Raw genomic sequence first — 24,562 nt, 5'->3', positions numbered from 1 at the left:
CAAGCCCACAAGCAAATTCACGCCCCAAGCTCCGAGTCAACACTCATAAAATGTCTTTCAAAAGAGACTCTCAAAGAATGTTTTCAAACGAGACTTCTTGACAAATCTTCAAGACAAAACCACAAAAATGACCACCCGGTCGGCCAAAAAAGAAGACCACCCGGTCATCTTCACTCGGTCGAGACCACCCGGTCATTTTCACTCGGCCAAGACCACCCGGTATCTTCACTCGGCCAAGACCACCCGGCCATTTTCACTCGGCCAATATCACCCGGTCATCTTCACTCGGCCAAGACCACCCGGTCATCTTTACTCGGTCAAGACCACTCGGTCATCTTCACTCGGCCGAAATCACCCAGTCATCTTCACTCGGCCAAGATCACCCGGTCGTCTTCACTCGACCAAGATCACTCGGTCGTCTTCACTCGGTCAAGACCACCCAGCCATCTCCACCACCCAATCAAGTACTTTTCACCAAACTCTTGGCTCCTATAAATACCCCACTCATTTACAAGACAAGGAAAGTTTTTCTCAACTTGTCAAAACTCTACAAAAATCACACTACAACTATTTCTCTCTCTAGAAAACATAGAGACGAGTACAAATCGTTCACCAAGAACACAATACAACACGACTAATGTTGAGCGTCGGAGCGCACGCCGAGGGAAAACCCTCAGCGTCCCTCTAGATTCACATTTTCTTGTAATTAGTGAAGGTGCAAGGATTCGAAGACCCGGCGAAGAACATGGAAGATCCAAAGACCCGAATACTCGAAGATCTGAAGACCCGGACACTCGAAGACCCGAAGAACACGATGAACGCGAAGAACACGATGAACGCGAAGAACACGAACACGTGAAAAACACGGAGAACGTGAAAGATTCAAAGGGTTGAAGACTCAAATAAGCAATGACTCAAGAACTCAACAAAGAACACGAAGAACACGATGAACGCAGAAGATCCAAAGACCCGGAAACTCAAGAACCCGGAGACCCAAATATCCGAATAACACAAACACGACGAGAAGAGAAGAACTTCACCAAACCCAACCTACGTGTGGTCATAGGGTCCGGCCCTAGATCGAACCACGGACGGTTCTTAGTGCTAATCCAAAAACGCGGTTAACACAACTCAAACATTTTTTTTTAATTTTTTTGTATATGCTTAAGTTTCTATTCTACTTATTGTAATTTAATTTTGTTTAGATAATTAAGTTTATAACTTTTTATTATATACTTAAATTTGTATTCTAATTTTATTTATAGTTACGTTTATAAAACATGACTATTAATGATTTTTTTTACTTATTGTAATGTTTTACTAATAATTTTATTATAATGTTTTTAATTTTTTTTTTAAAGTTATTAATAAAGATGAGATTCATTTTACATATCATAACTTTCTTTTAAAATTTTAACAGTTTAGTCCATTTTCATTTACCATTTAAATTTGATTTTTTTTAATTCCTTATTGAAAGTTAATGGAAATATAGATTTTTATTAAACTTAACGGAAATTCCATTTCCAATAAGCAATGGAAGGCACCTAAATACCTAACGAAATTTCATTTTCAATATGAAATGGAATGTGACTTATTGGAAATGGAATTTCCGTTACCTTCCGTTGCCCAGGATGAGACCTAGTATACATAAGATAACACCTAGATATTAAAAGTTTGTCCCATATATTTTACAAATTCTTCTAGAAAAACAAATATAAAGCTGTTCTAAATTTATCTTAACCTAATAAGTAAAAAAAATTATAAATAAAACTGAATTGGAAAAGAATTAGAAGACAGATTAATTAGATAATAAATATAAAACATCATACGTGGACCAATGTGGTTATGATTTCATATTCAATATACCAGGCAACGTTTTAATGAAGTCAATTTGTATACTGATGCCATTTTTCCATATATAAACAAGGAAGAGTGATCAATTTTATGTGGAAAAAGAAAACTACTAGCATTTAAGCCTGTATTGAGATTCAAGACTACACATACTTCTTTCATTCTTAGATGTGCTAAATTTGATATATGCTGATGAGATTAAAACAAAGTTACTAGTAATAATTGTGAATATGGTCAAGAGTTTCTGATAAAAATTAAAAAAAAAAAAAAATGGGGTCCAGAGATATTTTTTACTTTTATTGGAAAGATACATATTCATGAGAGCCGTTTAATCCAGAATCTCTACGTGGAATGCCCGCATTGGTCGATACCCAGAGCTTCAAAATGAAACTGACATCTGGTGGGGGAGAGACCATCGACACTCACAGAGAGCAAAATCTGGAGAGTCAAATGATATTCAAGATAAAGATATTCTAGGATAAGCTACATCACTATTTAATACCCCGCCCAAACCATTCTCATTCCACTCAACACTCTTCAATTAACTCCCCAAAAGAAAAGAAACAAAAATACCAACCAAAGCTCTCTTATACAAAAGTCTGAATATGGCCTCGTCCACAATGGCTCTCTCATCCCCGGCTTTCGCCGGCAAGGCCGTCGAGCTGTCCCCCGCCGTCCTCGGAGGAGGAAAAGTGTCGATGAGGAAGACCGCCGGCGTGAAGAAGGTGGCCTCCTCCGGCAGCCCGTGGTACGGCCCCGACAGAGTCAAGTACTTGGGCCCCTTCTCCGGCGAGGCCCCCAGCTACCTGACCGGCGAGTTCCCCGGCGACTACGGGTGGGACACGGCGGGGCTTTCGGCGGACCCCGAGACGTTTGCAAAGAACAGAGAGCTGGAGGTGATCCACTGCCGGTGGGCGATGTTGGGGGCTTTGGGGTGCGTGTTTCCGGAGCTGCTTTCGCGCAACGGAGTGACGTTCGGGGAGGCCGTGTGGTTCAAGGCCGGCTCTCAGATCTTCAGCGACGGAGGGCTCGACTACTTGGGCAACCCCAGCCTGGTCCACGCTCAGAGCATCCTCGCCATCTGGGCCTCCCAGGTCGTCCTCATGGGCGCCGTCGAGGGCTACAGAATCGCCGGCGGGCCCCTCGGAGAGATCACTGACCCCATCTACCCCGGCGGCAGCTTCGACCCCTTGGGACTCGCCGACGACCCCGAGGCCTTTGCTGAGCTCAAGGTCAAGGAGGTCAAGAACGGAAGGCTCGCCATGTTCTCCATGTTCGGCTTCTTCGTTCAGGCCATCGTCACCGGAAAGGGACCGTTGGAGAACTTGGCTGACCACCTTGCCGACCCGGTCAACAACAACGCTTGGGCCTTCGCCACCAACTTCACCCCCGGAAAGTGAAGATCTTAGGCTCAGATTTATAAGAGAGAGTGCATGAGTGTTGATATATCATGTAAATTAATTTGTTTGAGTTAATTAAAAAAAGAGTTAATTTGTTGAGAATCAATGAATTTTTTTTTCTTTTGCAATCGTTGATATTTTGAGGGAATAGTTTAATTTAAGAAATGACTTGGACCTTGAATGATTATAGCGAACGAAAGTAAAGCAAACGGTTTCAAGTCACCAAAATTGAAGTCTCTGCGAACACAAAGTAAATTTCTAGCACGTTAAGTTGTACGAGAAAATGTGGGGGCTATATGTTATATTGTCAGCGTGGCGCCGGGAACACGAGGCTAAGGAGATCTTAGGTACAAGGTGGCCTTAATCCTCAACACAAAGAGGGTCTCGGCCATCAAGTCCTCGGTCACAAAGAGGACTTCGGCCATTAAGTCATCAACCACGAAGAGGTCCTCAGCCATCAAGTTATTGGCCACGAATAGGTCATCGGCCATTGATTTACTGACCATCAGGTCCTAAGCCTCAAAACAAAGAGGCCCTGATCAACTATTTAGTCCTCGTCAACAAAGTGATCTTCATTCTATACACAAAGATGACCTCGACCGCGAAGAGGTCCTCAATTATAAAGTATTCGACAAAGAAAAGACCATCAAGTCCTTGGTCTCAACACGAAGAGGTCCTCGGTCACAAAGAGGCTCTAGACCATGAAGAGGTCCTCGATCATCAGGTTCTCGGCCTCAACACAAGAGGTCCTTGCCCATCAACTCTTCAGCTAGGAAGAGGTCATTAGCCACGAAGAGGTCCACAACCATCAATTCATTAGCCTCAAAGAGGTCCTCGGTAGTAAAGAGATCCTCGACCATCAAGGACTCAACTTCAACATAAAGAGGTCCTCTTCCATCAAGTCTTCAACCACGAAGGGGTTCTCGGCCATTAGGTCCTCGTCCATAAAGAGCTCCTCGGTCATTAATTACTCGACCAAGAAGAGGTCCTTTGTCATTTTCCTCGGCCACAAGGTCCCCAACTTCAAAACAAAGAGGTCCTTGACCACAACGTCCTCAACCTCAACGAGGAGATCCTTGACCATGCTCCATTTTGAGTCCTCGTCCACGTCAAGGGAAGGTCCACGTCCACAAGAATAGATCCATGTCATCTATCCTCATCCAAGCATCTCAAACTTCTATAAATACATATTATTCACCACAAGACAAGTAAGTTCTTACAAATTAGAAAAAAAAACTTTTTCTATCTCTCACCTTCTTTTCTCTCACTAGAAACACGCTTTCTCTCTCTATTCTTAAGACAAGACTTAGACCCCCACCTCACTTTCTCTCACTAAAAGATGCTCTTTTGCTCTATACTCTCAAGACGAGACTTAGATCTACACCTCACTTAGATCTTCAAAATAATGTCGAACGTCAAAGCGCACGTCGAGAGAAATCTCTTTGTACCCTCGTAATTCATATTTCTCTCTTTTCTTATGTGATTAAGAGCCGGAATACACTTTCCAGCGTGGAAATTACGACAAGATAGAGAAGTTCACCGCCCTCTAACCCACGTGCGATCATAGAGTCCGACTCTTAATATTACCACGTGTGGTTTTAAGTGTTGATCTAAATATATCATTAACATATACCTCTCCAACCCAATGAAAAAAAAGTGTTATAGACCTATTTAAAAATGCCAATGGAGTTAATTTTACATATAATATTTTTTTTTTTGAAGTAAGTGATAAATTTCTAAGAAAGAAAATTAACAAAATCATTTCAGTTGGTAAAGCACTCCATCATCTCTCTCATATGAAGAGAAGGGTTCGAATCACCTATGAAAACAATTTGTGATCAAGTTTTGTCAATGCTTGAGTCAAAATCTAGACCGAGGCTAACGAATTAATTCCCGAGCTTGTGGACAAAGAGAGCGTCTCCTGAATTAACAGACACACATTTCATAGATATCTAAAGAAGTGTTCTTGGAAATTATATAATTTTCAGCTATTAAAGCGCTTTTAAAGAAAATAGTTTCAATCATGCCCTAAGTAAATCAGGGTATACTTTATCCGGAAACTTGTGCTAATTATTCTTTCTTTTTCTTAAGAAAGCTGAGAAGTTGAATTTGATATTTGATCAATTACATAAAATCAAACAAACTGCATGAAATTAGGATGAAATCGAGATACTTTTTCGATAGCTGAAGCTCCACGTGTAAGGTCCACATTCGTTAGGACTCATAGCCACATAAATTGAATAAAAGAATCTGGTGGATCCGAGCGAAAAAAAAAAAAAAAAAAGAATGCGGGGAATGATAACTAACCATCCATACATGAAAAGACAGACAGATAGCAAATTGTCGAGCCAATGAGATTGAAGTTATAGATATTCATGGATAAACGATAGGACTATCATTTTAGTATTTAATACTCGCCCTAACCATTCTCATTTCACTCAAAACACTCTTTCATCAACACAAACACCCAAAAAAAAAAACTCACCAAACATCTTAATGGCCTCCTCCACCATGGCTCTCTCATCCCCAGCCTTTGCCGGCAAGGCCGTCGAGCTGTCCCCCGCCGTCCTCGGAGGAGGAAAAGTGTCGATGAGGAAGACCGCCGGCGTGAAGAAGGTGGCCTCCTCCGGGAGCCCGTGGTACGGCCCCGACAGAGTCAAGTACTTGGGCCCCTTCTCCGGCGAGGCTCCCAGCTACCTGACCGGCGAGTTCCCCGGCGACTACGGGTGGGACACGGCGGGGCTTTCGGCGGACCCCGAGACGTTTGCGAAGAACAGGGAGCTGGAGGTGATCCACTGCCGGTGGGCGATGTTGGGGGCTTTGGGGTGCGTGTTTCCGGAGCTGCTTTCGCGCAACGGAGTGACGTTCGGGGAGGCCGTGTGGTTCAAGGCCGGCTCTCAGATCTTCAGCGACGGAGGGCTCGACTACTTGGGCAACCCCAGCCTGGTCCACGCTCAGAGCATCCTCGCCATCTGGGCCTCCCAGGTCGTCCTCATGGGCGCCGTCGAGGGCTACAGAATCGCCGGCGGGCCTCTCGGAGAGATCACCGACCCCATCTACCCCGGCGGCAGCTTCGACCCCTTGGGACTCGCCGACGACCCCGAGGCCTTCGCGGAGCTCAAGGTCAAGGAGGTCAAGAACGGAAGGCTCGCCATGTTCTCCATGTTCGGCTTCTTCGTTCAGGCCATCGTCACCGGAAAGGGACCGTTGGAGAACTTGGCCGACCACCTCGCCGACCCGGTCAACAACAACGCCTGGGCCTTCGCCACTAACTTCACCCCCGGAAAGTGAAGTCCTTAGACAAAAGGGTCTAAGATGCATGGGAGAGAGTTTGAGTGTTGATATATGTTGTATTGGCTTCTGGATGATGTAAATTTTTGGTAATCAATGAAGTTGAGAGTTGTGTGCAATCGTCGTTTCTTGTCTTTATTTGTCTTCAGGAATCAATGAGCTTGAAATTTAAAAACGGACTTGAGTCATACCTGTTCTCCTACTTTCAGCTTCACCCACTTTAAATTGGAAAATTACTCTAAAACGAAGTTGAATAGTCATGTCATAGTTTTTCAACTCCAAACCAACCTCATTGTAATAATATTACTATATTTATATGTACTTCTTTTAGAGACATAAATGAAACAAGTTTAGTATAAAAATATTACTTAATGAAGAGGAATTTTTATCAACCTAAACACAATAAGATAAAGTAAAGAATAATAAAATGCTATATATATACAATATGACCTCTATTAATGTGTTAACCGGGCTTCTTATTTCACTTAAGGACCTGATGTAAACCTGTGAGGACTTTCTATGAACAAAAAAGAATTGACTAAATAATTACGAATAAAAATATGTTTCAAAATCCGGGCCCTGTTTCAAGCCCCTGTTTGAAAGAATGGTCAAACAGTTTGAACTGGTATATGAAACCGAGGAGATGCGTCAAGAGCGACTAGCCCTAGCCCTTGCCACGGCCATGGAATAAAGCTCCTCATACTGTGCGGCCGAAGAATCCCAGCTGAAATCGATGTTCATGACTTTATGCACGAGCTGTTCCCAACCCTGTGGGTCCTTCTTGTAGCGATCAAGCGCACGATCCAACGCATGGTTCACTCCCTATATATAATATATGGTTTGTGGGGTTGAGATCTTAAAGAGAACTATAAGAACCTCTGCGCATTTTTTTATTATTATTGTTGAAAGACACTAAAGATAGCTATTTGTCTATTTACCTGCTCATTGGCGGTCACAAAGGTAAATCCGTTTCGAAATTGGAGGGGTGTGGTATCATCGTCAACGTCAAAGACACTGTATGACAAGTTCAAAGAGGTTAGTTGCTAGCCACAGTAAATAACTTCGGATTGAAAAATAATGAAAAAATTGAACAAGCCACTGAATACAAACCTATCATGTAGACCGCCCGTTTTTCTTACAATCGGAACAGAACCATACCTCATTGATATCATCTGAAATTAATTTCAAGGAGTTTAGATGAAAAGAGGAAGAAAACAAAATTTGATATGAGATATGCATATGAACTTGATAAACTTTCGTGCAAAATAAAAGCCTTTTTCAAGAGTAATTCATTCCAGAAAGTTTTGTTTGATGACCAAAATGTGTGCTTATATGCGCGCGCGCGCGCGCCCACACACACACACACACACACACACACACATATATATATATATATATATATATATATATATATATATATATAACTTTGTGTTTCATATAAGTCCGACTATTTGAGAAGAAAAGCTTACCTGGGTAAGGCCACATGGTTCAAAGATAGAAGGGATAATGAACATATCGGATGCAGCGTAGATGAGATGTGAGAGTGACTCGTCGTACTTCAGAATCAGCCGAATGTCCTCGTGATTTCGAAAGTGATTTGCAATGCCCTCAAATTCCCTCTGCGAAAAAAAAAAGATGAAAAAGAAAAACCATCGGTAAGGAGCAACCTTTTCATATGTCGAAAGTAAACATTTTAGATCTCTTGGAATCACAATTCATATGTATCTGTTTATAACTAACAAAACGATATATTAAAACATAATTTCCGAACATATATAGCTGATGCTGCCATTAGTCAATAACTAAATAATTGAGGAAATTATCTTCCAAGTGTCGGCTAATTAAAGTCGCACGCAGAAATATTAAATTTTTCATGCCATAAGAACTACGAATCATCGACCCTTAAAAATAGAGAGCAGCAGGAATCATCCAATTTTAAGTCCCTTAAATGCATCTTCCAGTTGCAAACCCTAAAAAATCATGTTCCCTTGGCTCCCACTCGATTCAAACGAGCACTATAGAGGGACCGAGTAGTATAAAATGAATGCAAATAGTCAAAGTTCATATTTACAAATTTTAAGAAGGAACCAGATAAAGCTTTTTAATTTATATTGACTAACTAAAAGGGATATTCCAAGTTTCTTGCTCACTCTCTTACAACGCGACGAACAAAAATCCATTGTATTAACAGCAGAGATGATATCATTACCTGAATCTCGGGCACTGGGCTTGAACCCAGAAGTACAAACTGTCCACCCTGCTCTAATGTTCTATATATTGCATGTCGGATAAGATGTACACCTTTCTGTGGAACCAATCTTGTGATGACAGCAACCTGATTAATTAAAAACACAGCATAATGTTTTTTTCGTCAAAATGTATCAAGTTTAAGAATTTAACATTATTCAGAATCCTCAATCATAAATAACAAGAAAACATTTACATCAATTTCATGGATACCATTAAAAGATGGGACAATATCTACATAACATATTAACCGATCTTGAGAAATTAAAGATTAAAAATTCATGCAAAGGCCAAGGATATGTAGCAAGTAAGAGAATAGGGTTAAACAAGAAAAGAAAAAAAAAATGCTTCTCAAGTGATAGTAATGTCTGTTTTTTTTTTGTTTTTTTTTTTTTTTATTGGAGTCTGATTTTTCATTTTCTTTTTGATGTATCAGGTTAAAATAAAAGGTTGGACTCCGCACTCAAGCAATGTGACAGCAACAAAGAACAGAAGAGAAATATCTTATATATTCTCAGAGAAATATAAACAAACGAAGTAGCGATAGAGCCCTACAATGTTCTACAGAGCATCATAAGAATCTGCGTGAAACTGAGAATTTAGATAAAAACTGAACATTAAACTCTGCAGAGAGAAAAACAACTCCACCATTGTTCAAGAAAGAGAACCATATGGTTAAGCTCTATCTCGATTCAAAATAATCCACTTCAACTAAGGACAAAAAGAAAAAAGGTTACCAAAGGCTTTCTGACACCCGGAGAAGAAAGGCCCAGCTTCTTTCTTAGTGCTTCCTTATTTTCAGCTTTTCCTTTAATATCGTCAGCGCTATACTGTACTTCGAGAAGCTTATCGCTTGCAGGATTCCAAGCCTCGGTATCAATTCCATTCAGAATCCCGGCAAATTTTTTAGAGTGGAAGTTCAGCACTGAATGGAGACCTTTACCTCCCTGCGCAGATTATAAGGGGGAAAAAATCTATCAGAAGGACATACAGAACAAATAAAAATTACGTATTGTTGTCATAAAAGCACAAGTATGAGGAGAAGATACAGACCTCAGCTGTTCGAACCTCATTCGCATAGGTAGGTGACACTGTGGTCACAATATTAGAGAATACAACCGCGCCCTGAAAAAATGAAAGTAAAAAAAAATCAAACAAAAATATTATATAAAAATACTTGTCCTTAGAAAAGGATACGAACAAAATACAAATCACTAATTATACCTTGACAGGATTGATTCTATCATGTGATGAGTGGTCCTGCATTCTATCTGGGCGATTGAGCTGGTCAACATCAAGGCCACAAGATGCCAATTGCGAAGCCGGTGCGTTACCTTGGTACTCGAAGTTGTGGCATGTAAAACATATTCTAGCAGAATTGAGTCCTTTTGGGACGTATATATCCCAGTAAAGAGGACCCTAAGAACACAATTACGATTGAATCAGAATTAGAGACAGAAGAGGCGGTTGATCATTGAAAAGGAAAGAAAAGAAGAGTGCATAGCAAAAGCTTCAAAGATAAGCAATTCATATCATACAACAAAAGATGTTTGCCAATCATGGCAATGGATTATGTCCGGTTTCTTGCCAGATTGAAGAAGCAACTCAAGTGCTGCCCGGCTGAAAAAGGAAAAACGTCTGAAATCATCATTTTCTCCGTAAAATTGTCCTCTCTGAAAGAATTTTTCTGGATGAAGAGGCTCAATAAAATAGACAGGGAGACCTGCAAATCCAACCAACAATGAGAGTCGAATAGCAAATCTACGTATTTAAGACAAAATTTCAAAAATCTTTACCTTCAACAGTGCCAACCCAGACTCTGTTTTTGTATAGTCGCCCATCAAAATAGGACTCTATCCCGGCATCAAGGACCTGTACAACTTGATTATTAGTGAAAAATGATCATTAAACTAGGATCTTCGGGGAAAAATGAAATTCCTGTTTTGGAGCTACAAATGAACTTACTCTTAAGTCACGAATCCTGTCATCTTGCATGCAATCATATTTGGGGAGAACAATCTCCACTAGGTGTCCTTTCTTCTGTAGAGATTTACTAAGCCCAGTCACAACATCACCTAAACCACCAACCTGTAAAATAAACAACCAACTAATCTGTTAGTGAATTGATGAGCTGTCATATGTTTCCTCGATTGCTTAAACGAGAATCAAGCAAGAGAACAGATGTTAAAATATTTTTATTATTCTTACAGCTGCAAGTCACATTCAAATTACACTTGCAAAACAACATATAAAACTCAAGATTTAGAAATTCTTATGGTAGATATATTTGAAGAGATATCTCCAACCGGGATTAGTAGATACAACCATGTGTTAAAAATCATGAGGTTTCATCTCAAAACCATCGACAATGAGATAAATTCATGACCTTATATGTGTTGTTAGCTCATCTTTTATTATATGAGATCCTTAACATGTCCCCTCAAGATGGTGTCTCTTTGCACTCACTAATCTTGGGCATCATTTTTCTAACCGGTGCTTGTCTGAGCTCTAATATCATGAGGTTCCATCTCAAAACTAATTGGTAATGAGATGATTAACACATGACCTTAAGCCCCCTCATTTTTCCAATGAGGGGATCTTTAACATGACCGCTCATGCATGAACAAAGCTAAAATGACTAAATAACAAATCCAGATAACAAAAAGAATAAGACCACAACTCACCAAAAGATGAGACGCTGGAAAATTAAAACTAAATTTTGTAAATAATTAGAAGCTACTCTCACCTTAGCAACTGGTGCCATCTCTGCTGCAATATGAATGATATGCAATCCGCGGCTAAAGAACAAGAAGAAGGCAATCAAACACTACTAATCTGCATCACCAAATATTTTAAAATGTTTAAGAACTACTATACCTATTTGGCATGGATATTAGACTGAGAAATATATCGAGGGCATCACGCTCATTCTTATCCTTGCAATCCATGTATGCATTGTACACTTGCCTATCTCTCCTCCAAACCATATCTCTCAACAACTTTGCATCCTCAAATGATATTTTCTTCTCAATTGACCAACCATCAATTATAAGCAATAAACGGCTCCAAAATTCCCAAGGCATATCATTGACAGGTTCATCAGCCGACTTTTTCTTGCTTTCTTCTTTCAGAGTATGAAGTGTATCCTGAAATTCCTGAACAGATTCTTGATATAACTGAACATAAGCATGAATCTCATCATCGGACCTTTTAATCCGATCTTCCATCAGCTTGATTTTTTCTTGCATCAGGTCATTATACTGCTGCAATTTTTCTGATGATTGCTTGTAGGACTTTGCCTCTTCAAGGGACTCTTCTAACTTATCGACCTTCTTTCCGAGATCTTGATTTTGCTGCATCACTGTGACAGCCTGGTCTGCCTGTTGGGTTGCCTTATCCAGGAGTATTTGCAAGGCTTCTAACTTCTCCATCGAATTCTCATATTCAACTTTCAAAGAAGAGAGCTTCGAAATTTCTTCGTGGGATGTTGAAAGTTTAGACTCCAAGTCTTTAAGAGCGGACTCCAACAATTCACGTTCTTGTTCCAGCATCAGAACACGTTCATTGGCACCCTTGAACTTACCGACTTCTTCTTTGAGCTCTTCTATCTCATTCCTCAGTGAGAGATTTTCTGATTTCAGCGAATCAATCACAGTGGGAAGAGAAGTCGCGGCGTCTTCTTGCGGTGTCTCCTTCTGATTCACAACTGCAGCACTACTTTTACTAGTCAGTTCATTGCGTAGCTTCTCTAATTGATCTTCCAAATGTTCCACGTGTATTTTTTCTTGGGCAGCTACTTTAATACGAGCATCAGTTTCAGCTAATCTCATCTCCAAAGTATTGATCTCTCCTTGCAATGCCTCTTTGTCAGAGAGAATCTTCTCAAGATCTTCAAGTGCGTGAACTCGTGCTTGATTGAGTAGAAGGATGTCTATTGCGGAAAGTACATGAAAAGTGACAGATTCAAAGGTTAATTTAGCAAGTAAGCTAAACGAGAAATAAACAGAATAACATATTAGAAAAAATTTAGGAGAAAAATATATCTTACTTTTCTCTGAGTTTCTAATCATTCCTATCAAATCTTCCAGTTGAACACCAGAAAGCTTTTCTGCGTCACCCACAGTGCTATCCTATAACTCAAAGATATGGAAAAAAATTAATAGAAAATTTATTTCCATGATAAATAAATAAAAAACATAAGCAACATCCTGAATTCAGAAACAGATATATCATCACATGGCATAAAGAGCAGTACCAAAATTTTTGTCTCATCGTATTCAATAAAACCACTCAAGTCTTTGGCGTCGAGATCTTCAGGGGCTGTGCTAATGGGAACGTCCTCACACGACACAGTTTCAGGGCCCAAAATTGGGGCACTGGGTGTCGATTCAATCTCAATTTCAGAGTCAGTGTCCCCATTATTAGTCAAAGACTCTTTAGAAGCCTTCTTGAAATTCTGTCTCTTGTTCTGTGAACTGCCATTAACATAAAAACAAAAACAAAAAACAAAAAATATTTGACCAGTCCCCGATTTCATTATCTATAAAGCCAGAGACTACAACAGCTTCAATTACACAGTTATCATAACTTCCTAGCAGTTTTAGGTTTAACTTTGAAGCCCCTTCAAAATTAAAAAATCGAGCTCATATTCAGACGACAAAATTTTGGATTATAATTAAAATTTCAGTAATCGAATAAATTTTAAATATTTAAGTTTCGATTATTGAATCCTATCGAATTCCAGACAAACAATCAATGGCGGAGAAGTCACCTGAGATTGCGTTGTCGCAGCTTGCACGAAACAGGAAACTGCCGTGACGACGAAGAAGAAAAATAAAAAGGAAATCTAGAGTTCGAGTTCGAGTTCGAGTTCGAGTTCTTATAACCGACGCCATTAATTCCTTGGCTCACGAACCACGTCGAAAGCCTCACCGCCATTGTTTCTCTCTACAAGAATCTTTTCCCAGAGAGAGAGCGAGATTCTCTCTTCTAGACTAGAGACTGAAGCGAAAGTCTCAGCTTTCCTTTGACACAAGACAACACGGCAATAATCACCCGATAAATCTTTTTTCCTTTTTTTTTTTTTGCTAAAACACCCGATAAATCTTTAATGTTAATAGATCTCTTTGAACCTTTTTTTTTTTTTTTCGTGGGATGTTCCCGCGAGAAAAAAGGACAACAATTATTATTATATATTTTAGGCCAGAAAGATTATTATATTGAAGGAATAATTTATAGCCGTATGTTGGATTGGAAGAAGGTTTATCTTACGACATACGAGTTAGTTAGTTAGACGACGAACTATATGATGGAATTCAGGAAAAATAAAATATGTAAAATCGACGGTCCTCAATCTTTGAATGTGCATATTGGGTTTATTTTTAATTAAACTCAAAAGTTTAAGAGCTCTTCTACGCCTACGGTAATCAACAATTAGTCGACAATAAATCTTTTTATATGTGATTATCTGTAAACTGTATTCGGAATTTCGGATATTCTTATTCTTTAAAAAACTTTTATTTTGTAGATCTCGTAACTAAAAACTGTTTATGAGATCGTTCATTTAATACTGTACTTATATTTTAAATAACTATGTAGATTAGGGACGGAGCCAACAAAATTTTTAAGAAAGGATAATTTATAAATTTTTAAGATAAAATTAAAAAAAAAATGGGCAAACCTCCGTCGTAGATATAGACTATCAATAAAAATTGTCCAGTAAAATTGATCGGATACAATTTAAGTATATTGATTTTATGTATCTAATAAGTTGTGGGTATATTATTTACATTTTCTTAATACAAAAGAGGTGTCATAAAAAACTTTCATGTCAAAATTCTAAGCTATAAATATTTTGGTTCATGCAATAACCTTATATTGTTGTCGGCAAAAAAAAAATGTCATCGACATACAAAATCGAAAAAATAACTTATTCTTATAAAACTTACGCTAGTGGATCTATTAATAACTTTTTATTTTTATTTATATAAAAATAAACTTGTTATTATTTTTATTCTTTCAAATGGATATGGATTTTTTTCACGTCTCTGGACAAAAAGGCAAATCCAAACTAATATACTTCATTTCAAACCCCCTTTTTTTTTCTCATTCTCTTACTTCTTTATCTCTCTAATTCTCCGGAAACTCAGTCTTCACTTCTCTATTTGAGAACCTTTGGCGATCTCCAAAGACATATAAATGCGCACATAATAAATTTTTATACTTTACACTCTATCATCAAATATCATATTAAATTCATCGAGTTTAATCTGAATTAAGGGTAACAATAACTCCATTAGGAGTCGTTGTTGTCCCAAAATAAGTCATTGTTTCCATTAAATCCGATTAAATGCGATGCAACATGTTCTTCACGGATAGAGTTCAAGATGGAAAAAAATGATAATGGTTTTTTTTTTTTTTGTGGTCGTCTAGCAGATGAGCGAGGATTGAGAATATGGAGAGTTCTATGTATAGAGAAGAGAGAGAATCAATAGAATGAGAATGAGTTTGAAATGAGGTATATTAGTCTCAGTGACATTTTATATATATAAAAAAAAATAAAATAAAAAATGACAAGAGTCTATATTAAAAAGGACAATTAGGAAAATAGTTAATTTAAACGTTTGAAATTGATAAATAGCCAACATTTGTTCAATTTTAGGTAAATAACTACATTCAGACGTAAATCTTAGGTAAATAGTCATTTTCATATGTCAAACGTTTGCTATTTACCTAAAATTTACGTCTGAAAGTGTTTATTTACCTAATATTTATTCAATGGTGACTATTTAGCAATATCAAACGTTTAAGTTGATTATTTTCTCAATTTTATGATATTTAAAAGTGAATAAGTAACCAAAAAAAGTGAGAGGTAACAAGTTATTCATGAATCGTGACTAGTTATGAGGTCTACAATAATAAAATTTCCCTATTTTATTTATTTTTCTGTGGGTTTCTGTCAATATGCGATCATGTGGGATAATTTTAATCACTTAGAAAAATCAACCTAGTAAAAACATTGTCTCAAACATATTGGGATGACAAAAAAAAAAGGTCTTAAGAATCCGGTTAAGCTCCAACCTCGTGCTCACAAAATTAGTCTATGTGACTATGTCCCATGGAACATTGGAGATTGTAGATTCACACTCCGACGAAGCAAGAGTGACAAATTATGACGAAAAAATTCGATGAAATTTATGAAATTCAATAGATTTTTCGATATTTCAATCTTATGAAAAAATTAAATTTAAAAAAACAAAAGAATTTAACGTGTTTTCATTTAGAAACATGCACAAAGCTTTTATTAAATATAGGATAAATATTCTCGATTACAAGAGAATAACATCATACAAGTTACACCATAAACCTAAATGAGAGAATCTAAATTATTAGTATAAGTAATTGCTTATTTTTTGCATGTTTTGGGAAAGAAAAAACGAATAGCATTTTATAAATTTTGGGACTTTTGAACAATTATCTTTCAAAATGACCATATGCTTTGATTGGGGGGAAGATGACAGCTTTGCAGTTTGCAATATGGAACTACAAGTTAAATTCAAGTAATTTATGCAACTATGAAGTCTAAAAAAAAAACTATGAAGTCTAAAAAGTTTCCCAATTGACCCCAACCCAAATTGCCTCCTTTTCTTCTTTCTCTTGCTCGCTGTGAATCTCCGCCGTTGTCTGGCCGTTCCTCGCCCTGTGAATCTCCAGCGCCGCCGTGATTCTGTGGAGCACCAAGCCACGGATCTCAAGTTCTTCCCGGAAGATCCGACCAACTTTCAATCCCTAGGCCTCGTCTTCAACAGTTACGCCTTGTCGTGTGTTGCTTATTTGTTGAGACTGACGCCCATTATTTGAAATTGAGTCGTCTTTGATTAAAAGGATTGTCAGTCGCTCTGTTTACACGAGTCTTCAAAGCTTGAATCTTTAATATTGAAATATGTGATTGACTGAATTTACACGATGTTTTGCAGCCATGCCCTTGAGCCCAGCAATTAGTGTGATCGTGATCACAATCGCTGCTGTTTTAATCTCAATTCGTTTCGTCTATGTTATATGGCGGACCGGGAAGCCATTAAAAGCCAGAGGAAGAGCTTCAAGAACATTCAGTACCCTTATTGTTTTGGGTTCAGGTAACTAGTTCTGTGTATCAAAGAGACTTTCAAGGAAAATGCCAGTTCATGAAAATGAAATAAAATAAAATAAAAGCCAAAGCTTTGAAAAGAACAGCAATGTAGGTAAACATTCATTTTCTGCCTGGTCACATTTGCAGCCAGAATTTGTTAGACATGTTCTAGAAATCGCAGTGATATAAAATGTGTTTGGTTTACTTACGCTTTCAGGCGGTCACACAGCGGAGATGCTGAACTTATTGTCTGCTCTGCACAAGGACCGATTCTCTCCCAGATTCTATATCGCCGCGGCCACTGACAATATGAGTCTGCAAAAAGCTCGAGCATTCGAGAATTCTTCGTCGGACGAGGTAGATTCTGGCGATTCTGAACTCTCTCTGATGGACAATTTAGTTTCAAGAAATATATTTGATGTTTTTCCTGCTTCAAAAGCTTCTGTAGGAGAGCCTGATTGACTGTTTTCGATGTGCTATTACTATGTTTCGTGTAGTAGCGTACATGAAGGGTCGTATTTTTAAATTTTGGAGTCTTGTTCGATGTTCACAATTCAGTCTTTGCTTTCGTATCTGTTAAAAGTTTTGAAGTTGAATAATATTTGGGAGGCGTTGTTTTTTAGGAAATTATTGGGTCATGAATGATGTTTATCCTGGAGATCGGATTTTAGTTTTCAGAGGTATATAAATACACTTTTGCTCACAGATACTGCCTACACATGCTCTTATGTTTCAGTTGGGTTTCTTTTTTCCTTGAAAAAATTAGTCATTATCTTGATGCATTGTTACAAATATATATATATATATATATATATATATATATATATATATATATAATATACATAAATATTTTTTTTACGGTTGTATATTGTATAATGCAGGCTAGAGATGAAGTGGCAGAGTCTTTACAGTTCATGCAGATATACCGAAGTAGAGAAGTTGGTCAATCGTACATAACCTCCGTTTGGACTACTTTACTTGCAATTGCTCATGGATTATGGCTAATGATTAGAATTAGACCAGAAGTGGTACTTTTTTTTTATCCTCATTTCTTCATAATCCTTAGAAATGAAACTCTTTCATTATTTGTCTCACAAGTCATTCTTCGCGTTTGGTTATCTCAGATTCTTTGCAATGGTCCTGGGACTTGTGTTCCACTTTGTGTAATAGCGTTCTTCTTTAAGGTTAGTGCTCTGCTTTCCTCCTTCGGCTTTATGTTTTGACATCTTGTGGGTCTCGAGTTTTATTTTTTACTTATATTTTTAATAGTTGATATTCAAGTTCCTTTAAATTATTGTGCAGATAATAGGGGTTCAATGGTCCTCCATATTTTATGTTGAAAGCATAGCAAGAGTTCAGAGGCTTTCCTTGAGCGGCTTAATTCTTTACAAGTTACGCATCGCTGATCAGTTCTTCGTTCAGTGGCCACAACTAAAACGGAAATATCCCCGAGCTCACGATGTTGGTTGTCTCATGTAATACACACATTTTCCAAGCTCTCTCTCTATCCACAGATACGGAACATTTTAGCTATTGACAAACTGGATTGTTTGTCAGCCTTTTTGGAGAGGTAACAGACTGCTGTATATCTCGTTTCATAGCCCTAACAATAAACCCAGAGATTGTTCTTACAGTTCAACCTTTTGTTGATACATATAATTTAAAAAGGACATAATGTTCTCATAGTTTTGTAGGACACAACCTTTTGTTGATACATATAATTCAAAAAGGACATAATGGTCTCATAGTTTTGAAGGACACAAATATCGGTTTCTGTAATATTGTAACTTTTTGTCCTTGCAAATTTTGGAGTATACTATGTCCATAACGATGCTCCTTTAAACCCTTATTGCCACGGCCTTATGAAGATAAAATGAGTATCAATGCAACCAAAATGTACATAAAAAGAGAGTTTTCTGCAGAAGTTTATCTCACATGTGGGGTAAAAAAAAAAAGCTCAGTAGCGCTTTTATCAATGCTTGATTGAGGATCGCTGTCAAAAGGCGAACCACATAAATTTCTGTAACACTGTTCATCTTCATCATCACGATCCATTTCAGTGCTGAGCTTCGAATCATCATGGTGTTGCTAATAAAGATATGAGGCAAAGCCCCAGAGAGCCAAGAACCTGGCTGTCACCTTCAATTCATCCATGGTGTCGGGAAAAAGAAGACCACCAGAACATTAACAAAAGGCGGGGTAGAACCAGGACAGTAATAACGTTGGAGAACAGAAAAGACAACTCGAAGATCAACCTCGTTTCCACCGCGAAAAAAACTGCCACACGCCACGACACAAAGGACTCCGATTCTGTACATGGATTGTGTTGGAGTAGGTCCTAGTGCTCTGTTCTGTGTGGGTGTAAAGAGCAGGAAAAGAACGTCGGTGGCGATATAAGACACAATCTTCTGCGAGTCTAGGAAGAAAGAGAGCTTCGAAGGCCAGTTGAGACACGGAAATGAGCGAGAATGTCGATGCAGGAATCTGAAAGAGCCCGATCAAATACAATTGCCAAAAGTAATAATAGTCCAAGCAACGTGTATCGACGAACAAGGATGGTTGGATATTATTGAGATTCTCCGCTGTGATTTTATTTCGACATAGAGAACTCAAGGTAGTAAGGGATGAGGACCCGGTGCATTGCTATTCAAATTTTTATAAACGAATATTTTTTTTTAATATTATAGCTATGAATATTTTATACCTTAAATTTCATCATTTTTTTTTATATTTTTAGCCCTAAATTATATAATTTTTTCATACCCTAAATTATATAATTTTTTCATATATGTTCGCAGGATTTATTTATTAATATTATTATTAGAGAAATGACATCAACACTAGTAGCAATTTTGATAATTTGGATCAAAATAATATCAATTATGTTTTTAGACATTTTTACTAGTAACTATAGACATGAAAGTGTACCGTTGTTATAAACTGTAGACTTACAAGTCTACAATTAACAATTGTAGATATATAGGTATATAGTTACTAGTAAAATTGTCAAAAAAATATAATTGCTATTATTTTATTCCAAAGTATTAAAATTGCTATTTTTTTTTTGTCTCCCGGACTACAATTCATGGCTCGTGCCTTGGCAAGATGGTTTCAACTTTTGGGCAGAGCCGACTTTGGGCATTCATGGATGGGCTGGGCTTAAGATTTGGGCCGGGGGCCCAATTGACAGCTGACCAAGTGTGATGAGTTTGTTGTCTAAAATGAATTTATTTGGCATTTGTAGTACTTTGTAAAGTCGTAGAAGGAATTAACACTCAATCACACACACCTAGTATGAATGAGATCGCAGTACATATTACCAAAGCTTAAATGCAATAAATGAAAACCCAAGGCTGACAAAAGAGTGTTCTTTGGATGAATGCGTTCGCATTGAAATAAGATATAATGGAATGTACACGTAAAATTATAACCACAAATTATAGTTTAGGATACTTTCTTCAGCATTTGTTGCAGAAAAATGACATGATTTGCAATTTCGTTTTAAATGATTGGTGACCGTATGAAGCAGCAGTGTGATATCTCTGTCTTCGCACAAAGGCCATAATATAGAACCTACTTTTCAATTAGTTAGGTGAGTATTTAAGTCACTTGCTGAGTTAGATATTTCCGAATCCCGAGATAGATCGTCACTAGATTATATCATTGTACAACTGTCACTGGTATAAATGATTGATCTAGCTTAAATACTTTATTTTATATAAAAAAAAAGGGGCAACTAAAGAACTAACCAAAATAACATCCCTATTTTAAAATTATAGCCCAATTATTAACATATTTAGGAAAATAGCAAATTTATCATGACAACATTTTAATATTCCAATAATACCCTTAAGTTAATATTATTAACTATCATAGTAAATAATATCATCTATAACAAAAAAAAATTAGTAAATCTAATTAACAATAACAAAAACTACAGTAAATTTTATTTGTCGTAATAAGAACAATAGTAAATCTTATTTACCGTAACAAGAAAATAGTAAATCTTATTTACCGTAACAAGAATAAAAGTAAATCTTATTTACCCTTAACAAGAACAATAGTAAATATTATTTACCGTAAGAAGAATAACAGTAAATTTATTTACGGTAACAAGAACAATAGTAAATCTTATTTACCATAACAATAATAACAATAAATCTTATTCGATACATTTACATATTAATCATAACATTTTCTAGTTAATGTAAGTATCAGACGAGGACTAGATGATCGTGATGATATGGCACACACTAACTTCAACGACTACATACTATATACAGATATATATTAGATGTATACAGATATATATTAGATGTATATTGAAACCCTGATTGCTTCCATTCCATGAGCTTATCGGTACTCGATTTCTTCGATTTCCAAAAATAGACTCATCAACCAACCAGACCAGTCAATCGTCCATTAAACAGAGGCCAAAAAATAGGTAAGGAAACAAAATCGAACACCGAGAGATAGAGAGATAGAAGAGAATCAAATCTCAAACGCCAATCCAAACAGGACTGATTAAAACAACTATCATTTCGATTTCAATATAAAGAACCTGTGTGTGATCGAGCACCGATCGGGCGGAATTGAGCGAAATCCCCCGCTCCGCAGTTTGAATTCGTTTTAGTTGAGAACGCCCTCCGATCTACGAGAGGCCCGTCCCGGTGGGGTTTCCGGTGGAGGAGATTGCCGGCGGGCTCACCGACGTCGCGGCGATCTTCGAGGGATGGACGAGCTCTGGCGGGCCCTCGGGCTGTTGGAGAGGGCGTTGGGGATCTACGCCGGGTCGGCGGGGCGGCAGAGCGCCGTGGCGGGGCTCGAGGCTCAGATGGGGGTCATGAGCTACATGCTCGGAGACTACGACGAGTCGTACCGGAGGTTCGCGAGCGCGGCGATGAAGCTAAGGTCCGGCGGAGGAGAGAGAAGGAGCGCTATTGGGAAAAGGGTATTTCAGGACTCCTAATTTACCTTTGGCTATATCCCTAATTAATTTATAGTTTGGCTACTATTTTAATATACCCCGTAAAGAATGGCCAATTGTTAACGAATCTCTAACAAAAAAAATATACACTTAAATACTTTATTATTATTCTATTTCAGGGAAAACCGAAAACTAACAATTTGTTATGTGGATCCCTTGTTTTGCTTCCGAATTAATCACATCTACTCATTAGTACACTAAGTTAACATTTACCCGCTAAGATCAAACCGATGCACTATCGTCTTAAAGTCATATCACCAATTCACATCTACTATATACATGGTCCAATTATAAAATAACTTCTTTTTTTCATATAAATTTAGTCTAATTCCATTCTTGGAGCTGTATGTATTCATAATATATAACAACAACAAAAAAAAATAGCGTGGCTCGTAAATTTTTCTATTTTAAAGTTCAATTAATATAAATTTGATAATGACATACAGACACTCAAATAAAATATTGTATCCGAGAATGAAGTTTGTCCTCTTCTTAAATTAATTAATAATCTATGTTTAACAACAACAACAACAAACAAACAAACAAACAATTCTCGGTTGGATAAGAGCATGAGTATATATATATCTACTGATCTCTCTCTCCTCCTCTCCGATCATCCGTCGGAAGAATCTCCAGCGACGACTCTCCCTCTTTCTCTGTCCTCTTGCTCCGGCTCGCCGCCACAACTGTGCCTTGAGCCTCAAGGTAGTTCTGATAAGCGTACGAAGCGAAACCCCAAACGGCGAGAACCATCGCCACCGCTTTCACGCCGTCCATCTTCTCGCCGAACAATAAGACCGCGAAAACCGGAACGATGGGCAGACCCAAAACCCCGATCACGTTCGAGAACAGCGACGAGACCTCGATGATCAGCCCGACCATCCCGACGCTGTACACCTGCCACGTCACCGCCGTCCACGCCAGGTTCATGACGTAGGAAACCTCCCCGGGCCGGAACGAGCCCATTTCCCGGCCCAGCCCGGCCCAATCCCCGCTGGCGAAAAGGCCCACCAGGGTCGCCACGCTGGCCACCAGCGAGGGCCAGAGAATCATGTCCATGACAACCCTGAAGTCGTCTCTCTTCAAGACCTTGTCGATGAAGAACTGAGTCAACGACAAGACCAGGCCGTACCCGGCGGAAGCCCCGACCGTGCAGGCGAACCCGACCACGTACTGGGCTCGCGACACGTGTCTGGATCCGGACTCGTCGTCGCCGGCGGCGCCGAAGACGAGGAGGACGGAGGAGAGGGTGAGGAGGAAGAGAGAGTTGACTATGAAGGGAGTGAATTTCTGGGAGTTGAGGAAGTAGGAGAAGAGAGCGTTGAAGGCGAGCTGAGAAGCGCAGATGAGAGAGTAGGTCGAGACAGGGATGTACATGAGGCCCACGGAATACAGATAACAGTCCGCTCCGATGATCAGCCCTAGCGCCACGTAGATCGACGCCACCAATAGCTTTGACGGACGTTGACTTTCTTTTGTCGGTTTGGGTTTGGGAGAGATGAGAGTGACGTAGAAATAGTAAGGGATGAGGATGGGAAATCCGACGGTCTGAACGAGCGTGGCCATCCATTTGCTGTTGCCGCCTCTTTCGAAGTAGAGCCGACCCAGAAGCGTCGCCGCCGATTGGCCGGAGAGAAGGAACACCGAATACACGCCGATTCGGATCCACCACATCCCGCTTTTCCGCGGCCTGATCATGATCGTCGGTGTGCTTACGTGGCCGTTTGGTTCTTGTTGTTGGTCATCATCTGATATTAAAAATAAAACGAGACTTTTTTGTTATTTACATATATGTATGTATGTACTGTTAGTTCTATGTTTTCTAACGGTGATTATTGACTCTGATTACTGTTTTTATAATTCATGTTGAACAACGGCTTTGTTCCATATGGATCATTGGCTTTATTTGGGACTCAAAATTAATAATTAGCGTGGATAAAAACCGATCATAATATATATCATCAAATATATATGTGTTGAAACTTGAAATCTACTACTTTCGAGTTAGCTGTATTTGATGAATGGAAAAGAAAAGAAAACAATGATTAATCTAATTAATAGAGTATAGAATATTATAAAAAGCAAACGGATCTTTTGCTTACCTCTGATGCTTAATTGAAGTTCTTTAGCTTCTCCCATGTCTCAGAGAGAGAGAGTCTTCTTCCAAGATAATACTAATAAAAAATAGCACACTATTAACATTTAATGAGTTAACGTAGACATGTTGAAAATAAATATCAATGGGCACAGTTAAAAATCTAAAATAAAATAAAATATCGATGTGGCAATATGGTCTAATTTGACGTCATTTTTTCATCAGCGTCTAACTTGCACTATAAAAGTTTGTCATTTAAATTTAATCACTTTTATATAATTTGATAAAGTTTAGACTACAAATAAAACTCGGACGTACATATTCTAGAATGACTTTTTATTTTATTTTATCAAACCTATTCTAGAAAGATAAATTGCTCTTTAATCATCATTCGCAGATACGGATCCACACTAGAATCATAGGGGACATGAACGTAGTCCCTCCAAAAGTCCAAACTGATTTTCTAGATCAAATCGTGCTGTAAGTTATCTTATAAGATTTCCAATTGGAGTTTTAAACGTGTATGTCCCTTTAAAAACATTATTTATCAATTTTCAAGGGAT

The 24,562-nt window shown here is 38.3% G+C and overlaps 5 protein-coding genes across 9 annotated transcripts; 3 read left to right on the top strand and 2 right to left on the bottom strand.

Moving 5' to 3' along the window:
- The first annotated feature begins 2,353 nt into the window (after positions 1 to 2,353).
- LOC149376180 (chlorophyll a-b binding protein 40, chloroplastic-like) lies at positions 2,354 to 3,379 on the top strand. Its single transcript, XM_089606595.1, has one exon. It carries the CDS (start codon positions 2,457 to 2,459, stop codon positions 3,249 to 3,251), a length of 795 nt encoding a protein of 264 aa, XP_089462721.1. The 5' UTR covers positions 2,354 to 2,456; the 3' UTR covers positions 3,252 to 3,379.
- Positions 3,380 to 5,667: 2,288 nt separating this feature from the next.
- Positions 5,668 to 6,661, top strand: LOC149376179 (chlorophyll a-b binding protein 40, chloroplastic-like). Its single transcript, XM_089606599.1, has one exon. It carries the CDS (start codon positions 5,748 to 5,750, stop codon positions 6,540 to 6,542), a length of 795 nt encoding a protein of 264 aa, XP_089462725.1. The 5' UTR covers positions 5,668 to 5,747; the 3' UTR covers positions 6,543 to 6,661.
- On the bottom strand, positions 6,168 to 13,968 carry SS4 (starch synthase 4). The gene is made up of 16 exons (XM_089606598.1): positions 13,561 to 13,968; positions 13,045 to 13,264; positions 12,838 to 12,919; positions 11,667 to 12,720; positions 11,536 to 11,587; positions 10,755 to 10,877; positions 10,586 to 10,661; positions 10,328 to 10,512; positions 10,014 to 10,208; positions 9,843 to 9,914; positions 9,527 to 9,736; positions 8,752 to 8,877; positions 8,012 to 8,161; positions 7,653 to 7,714; positions 7,481 to 7,556; positions 6,168 to 7,364 (listed from the first exon to the last, which is right to left on the bottom strand). The coding sequence occupies exons 1-16, from the start codon at positions 13,725 to 13,727 to the stop codon at positions 7,191 to 7,193; spliced, it is 3,024 nt and encodes a 1,007-aa protein (XP_089462724.1). The 5' UTR covers positions 13,728 to 13,968; the 3' UTR covers positions 6,168 to 7,190.
- Positions 13,969 to 16,361: 2,393 nt separating this feature from the next.
- On the top strand, positions 16,362 to 19,676 carry LOC149376177 (UDP-N-acetylglucosamine transferase subunit ALG14-like protein). 5 transcript variants are annotated; one of them, XR_016295418.1, is made up of 6 exons: positions 16,362 to 16,924; positions 17,135 to 17,274; positions 17,799 to 17,945; positions 18,042 to 18,101; positions 18,220 to 18,487; positions 18,978 to 19,676. XR_016295418.1 is itself a non-coding variant. In XM_089606603.1 (6 exons), exons 2-6 carry the CDS (start codon positions 16,768 to 16,770, stop codon positions 18,394 to 18,396), a joined length of 681 nt encoding a protein of 226 aa, XP_089462729.1. In that variant the 5' UTR covers positions 16,362 to 16,596; positions 16,766 to 16,767; the 3' UTR covers positions 18,397 to 18,857. The 5 variants fall into 5 exon arrangements, 4 of the variants coding, with proteins under 4 accessions (XP_089462729.1, XP_089462728.1, XP_089462727.1 ...); XM_089606603.1 differs by lacking the exon at positions 18,978 to 19,676 and having other exon boundaries at positions 16,362 to 16,596; positions 16,766 to 16,924; positions 18,220 to 18,857; XM_089606602.1 differs by lacking the exon at positions 18,978 to 19,676 and having other exon boundaries at positions 16,362 to 16,609; positions 16,766 to 16,924; positions 18,220 to 18,857.
- A 2,652-nt stretch (positions 19,677 to 22,328) lies between these two features.
- On the bottom strand, positions 22,329 to 24,060 carry LOC149376176 (putative purine permease 10). Its single transcript, XM_089606604.1, has 2 exons — positions 24,007 to 24,060; positions 22,329 to 23,652 (listed from the first exon to the last, which is right to left on the bottom strand). The coding sequence occupies exons 1-2, from the start codon at positions 24,041 to 24,043 to the stop codon at positions 22,490 to 22,492; spliced, it is 1,200 nt and encodes a 399-aa protein (XP_089462730.1). The 5' UTR covers positions 24,044 to 24,060; the 3' UTR covers positions 22,329 to 22,489.
- Positions 24,061 to 24,562: the final 502 nt, after the last annotated feature.

Source organism: Urtica dioica, unplaced genomic scaffold (genome assembly GCF_054948205.1).
Source record: "Urtica dioica subsp. dioica isolate 48M unplaced genomic scaffold, U.dioica_male_clone48M_v1_H2 Urtica_dioica_male_H2_contig_55, whole genome shotgun sequence".
Taxonomy (NCBI): Eukaryota; Viridiplantae; Streptophyta; class Magnoliopsida; order Rosales; family Urticaceae; genus Urtica; species Urtica dioica.
This window is presented reverse-complemented; position numbering and strand designations above follow the sequence as displayed.

Excerpts from the sequence above, each read along its gene's own strand:
- LOC149376180 (XM_089606595.1), top strand. The coding sequence starts at position 2,457 with ATGGCCTCGTCCACAATGGCTCTCTCATCCCCGGCTTTCGCCGGCAAG.
- LOC149376179 (XM_089606599.1), top strand. The coding sequence starts at position 5,748 with ATGGCCTCCTCCACCATGGCTCTCTCATCCCCAGCCTTTGCCGGCAAG.
- SS4 (XM_089606598.1), bottom strand. The coding sequence starts at position 13,727 with ATGGCGGTGAGGCTTTCGACGTGGTTCGTGAGCCAAGGAATTAATGGC. Across the intron at positions 12,721-12,837 it reads GATTAGAAACTCAGAGAAAA|ACATCCTTCTACTCAATCAA; the intron begins GTAAGATATATT and ends TTTCCGCAATAG. Across the intron at positions 8,162-8,751 it reads GCCCAGTGCCCGAGATTCAG|AGGGAATTTGAGGGCATTGC; the intron begins GTAATGATATCA and ends TTTTTTTCGCAG.
- LOC149376177 (XM_089606603.1), top strand. The coding sequence starts at position 16,768 with ATGCCCTTGAGCCCAGCAATTAGTGTGATCGTGATCACAATCGCTGCT. Across the intron at positions 16,925-17,134 it reads CCTTATTGTTTTGGGTTCAG|GCGGTCACACAGCGGAGATG; the intron begins GTAACTAGTTCT and ends TTACGCTTTCAG. Across the intron at positions 18,102-18,219 it reads TAATAGCGTTCTTCTTTAAG|ATAATAGGGGTTCAATGGTC; the intron begins GTTAGTGCTCTG and ends ATTATTGTGCAG.
- LOC149376176 (XM_089606604.1), bottom strand. The coding sequence starts at position 24,043 with ATGGGAGAAGCTAAAGAACTTCAATTAAGCATCAGAG. Across the intron at positions 23,653-24,006 it reads ACTTCAATTAAGCATCAGAG|ATGATGACCAACAACAAGAA; the intron begins GTAAGCAAAAGA and ends TTTTAATATCAG.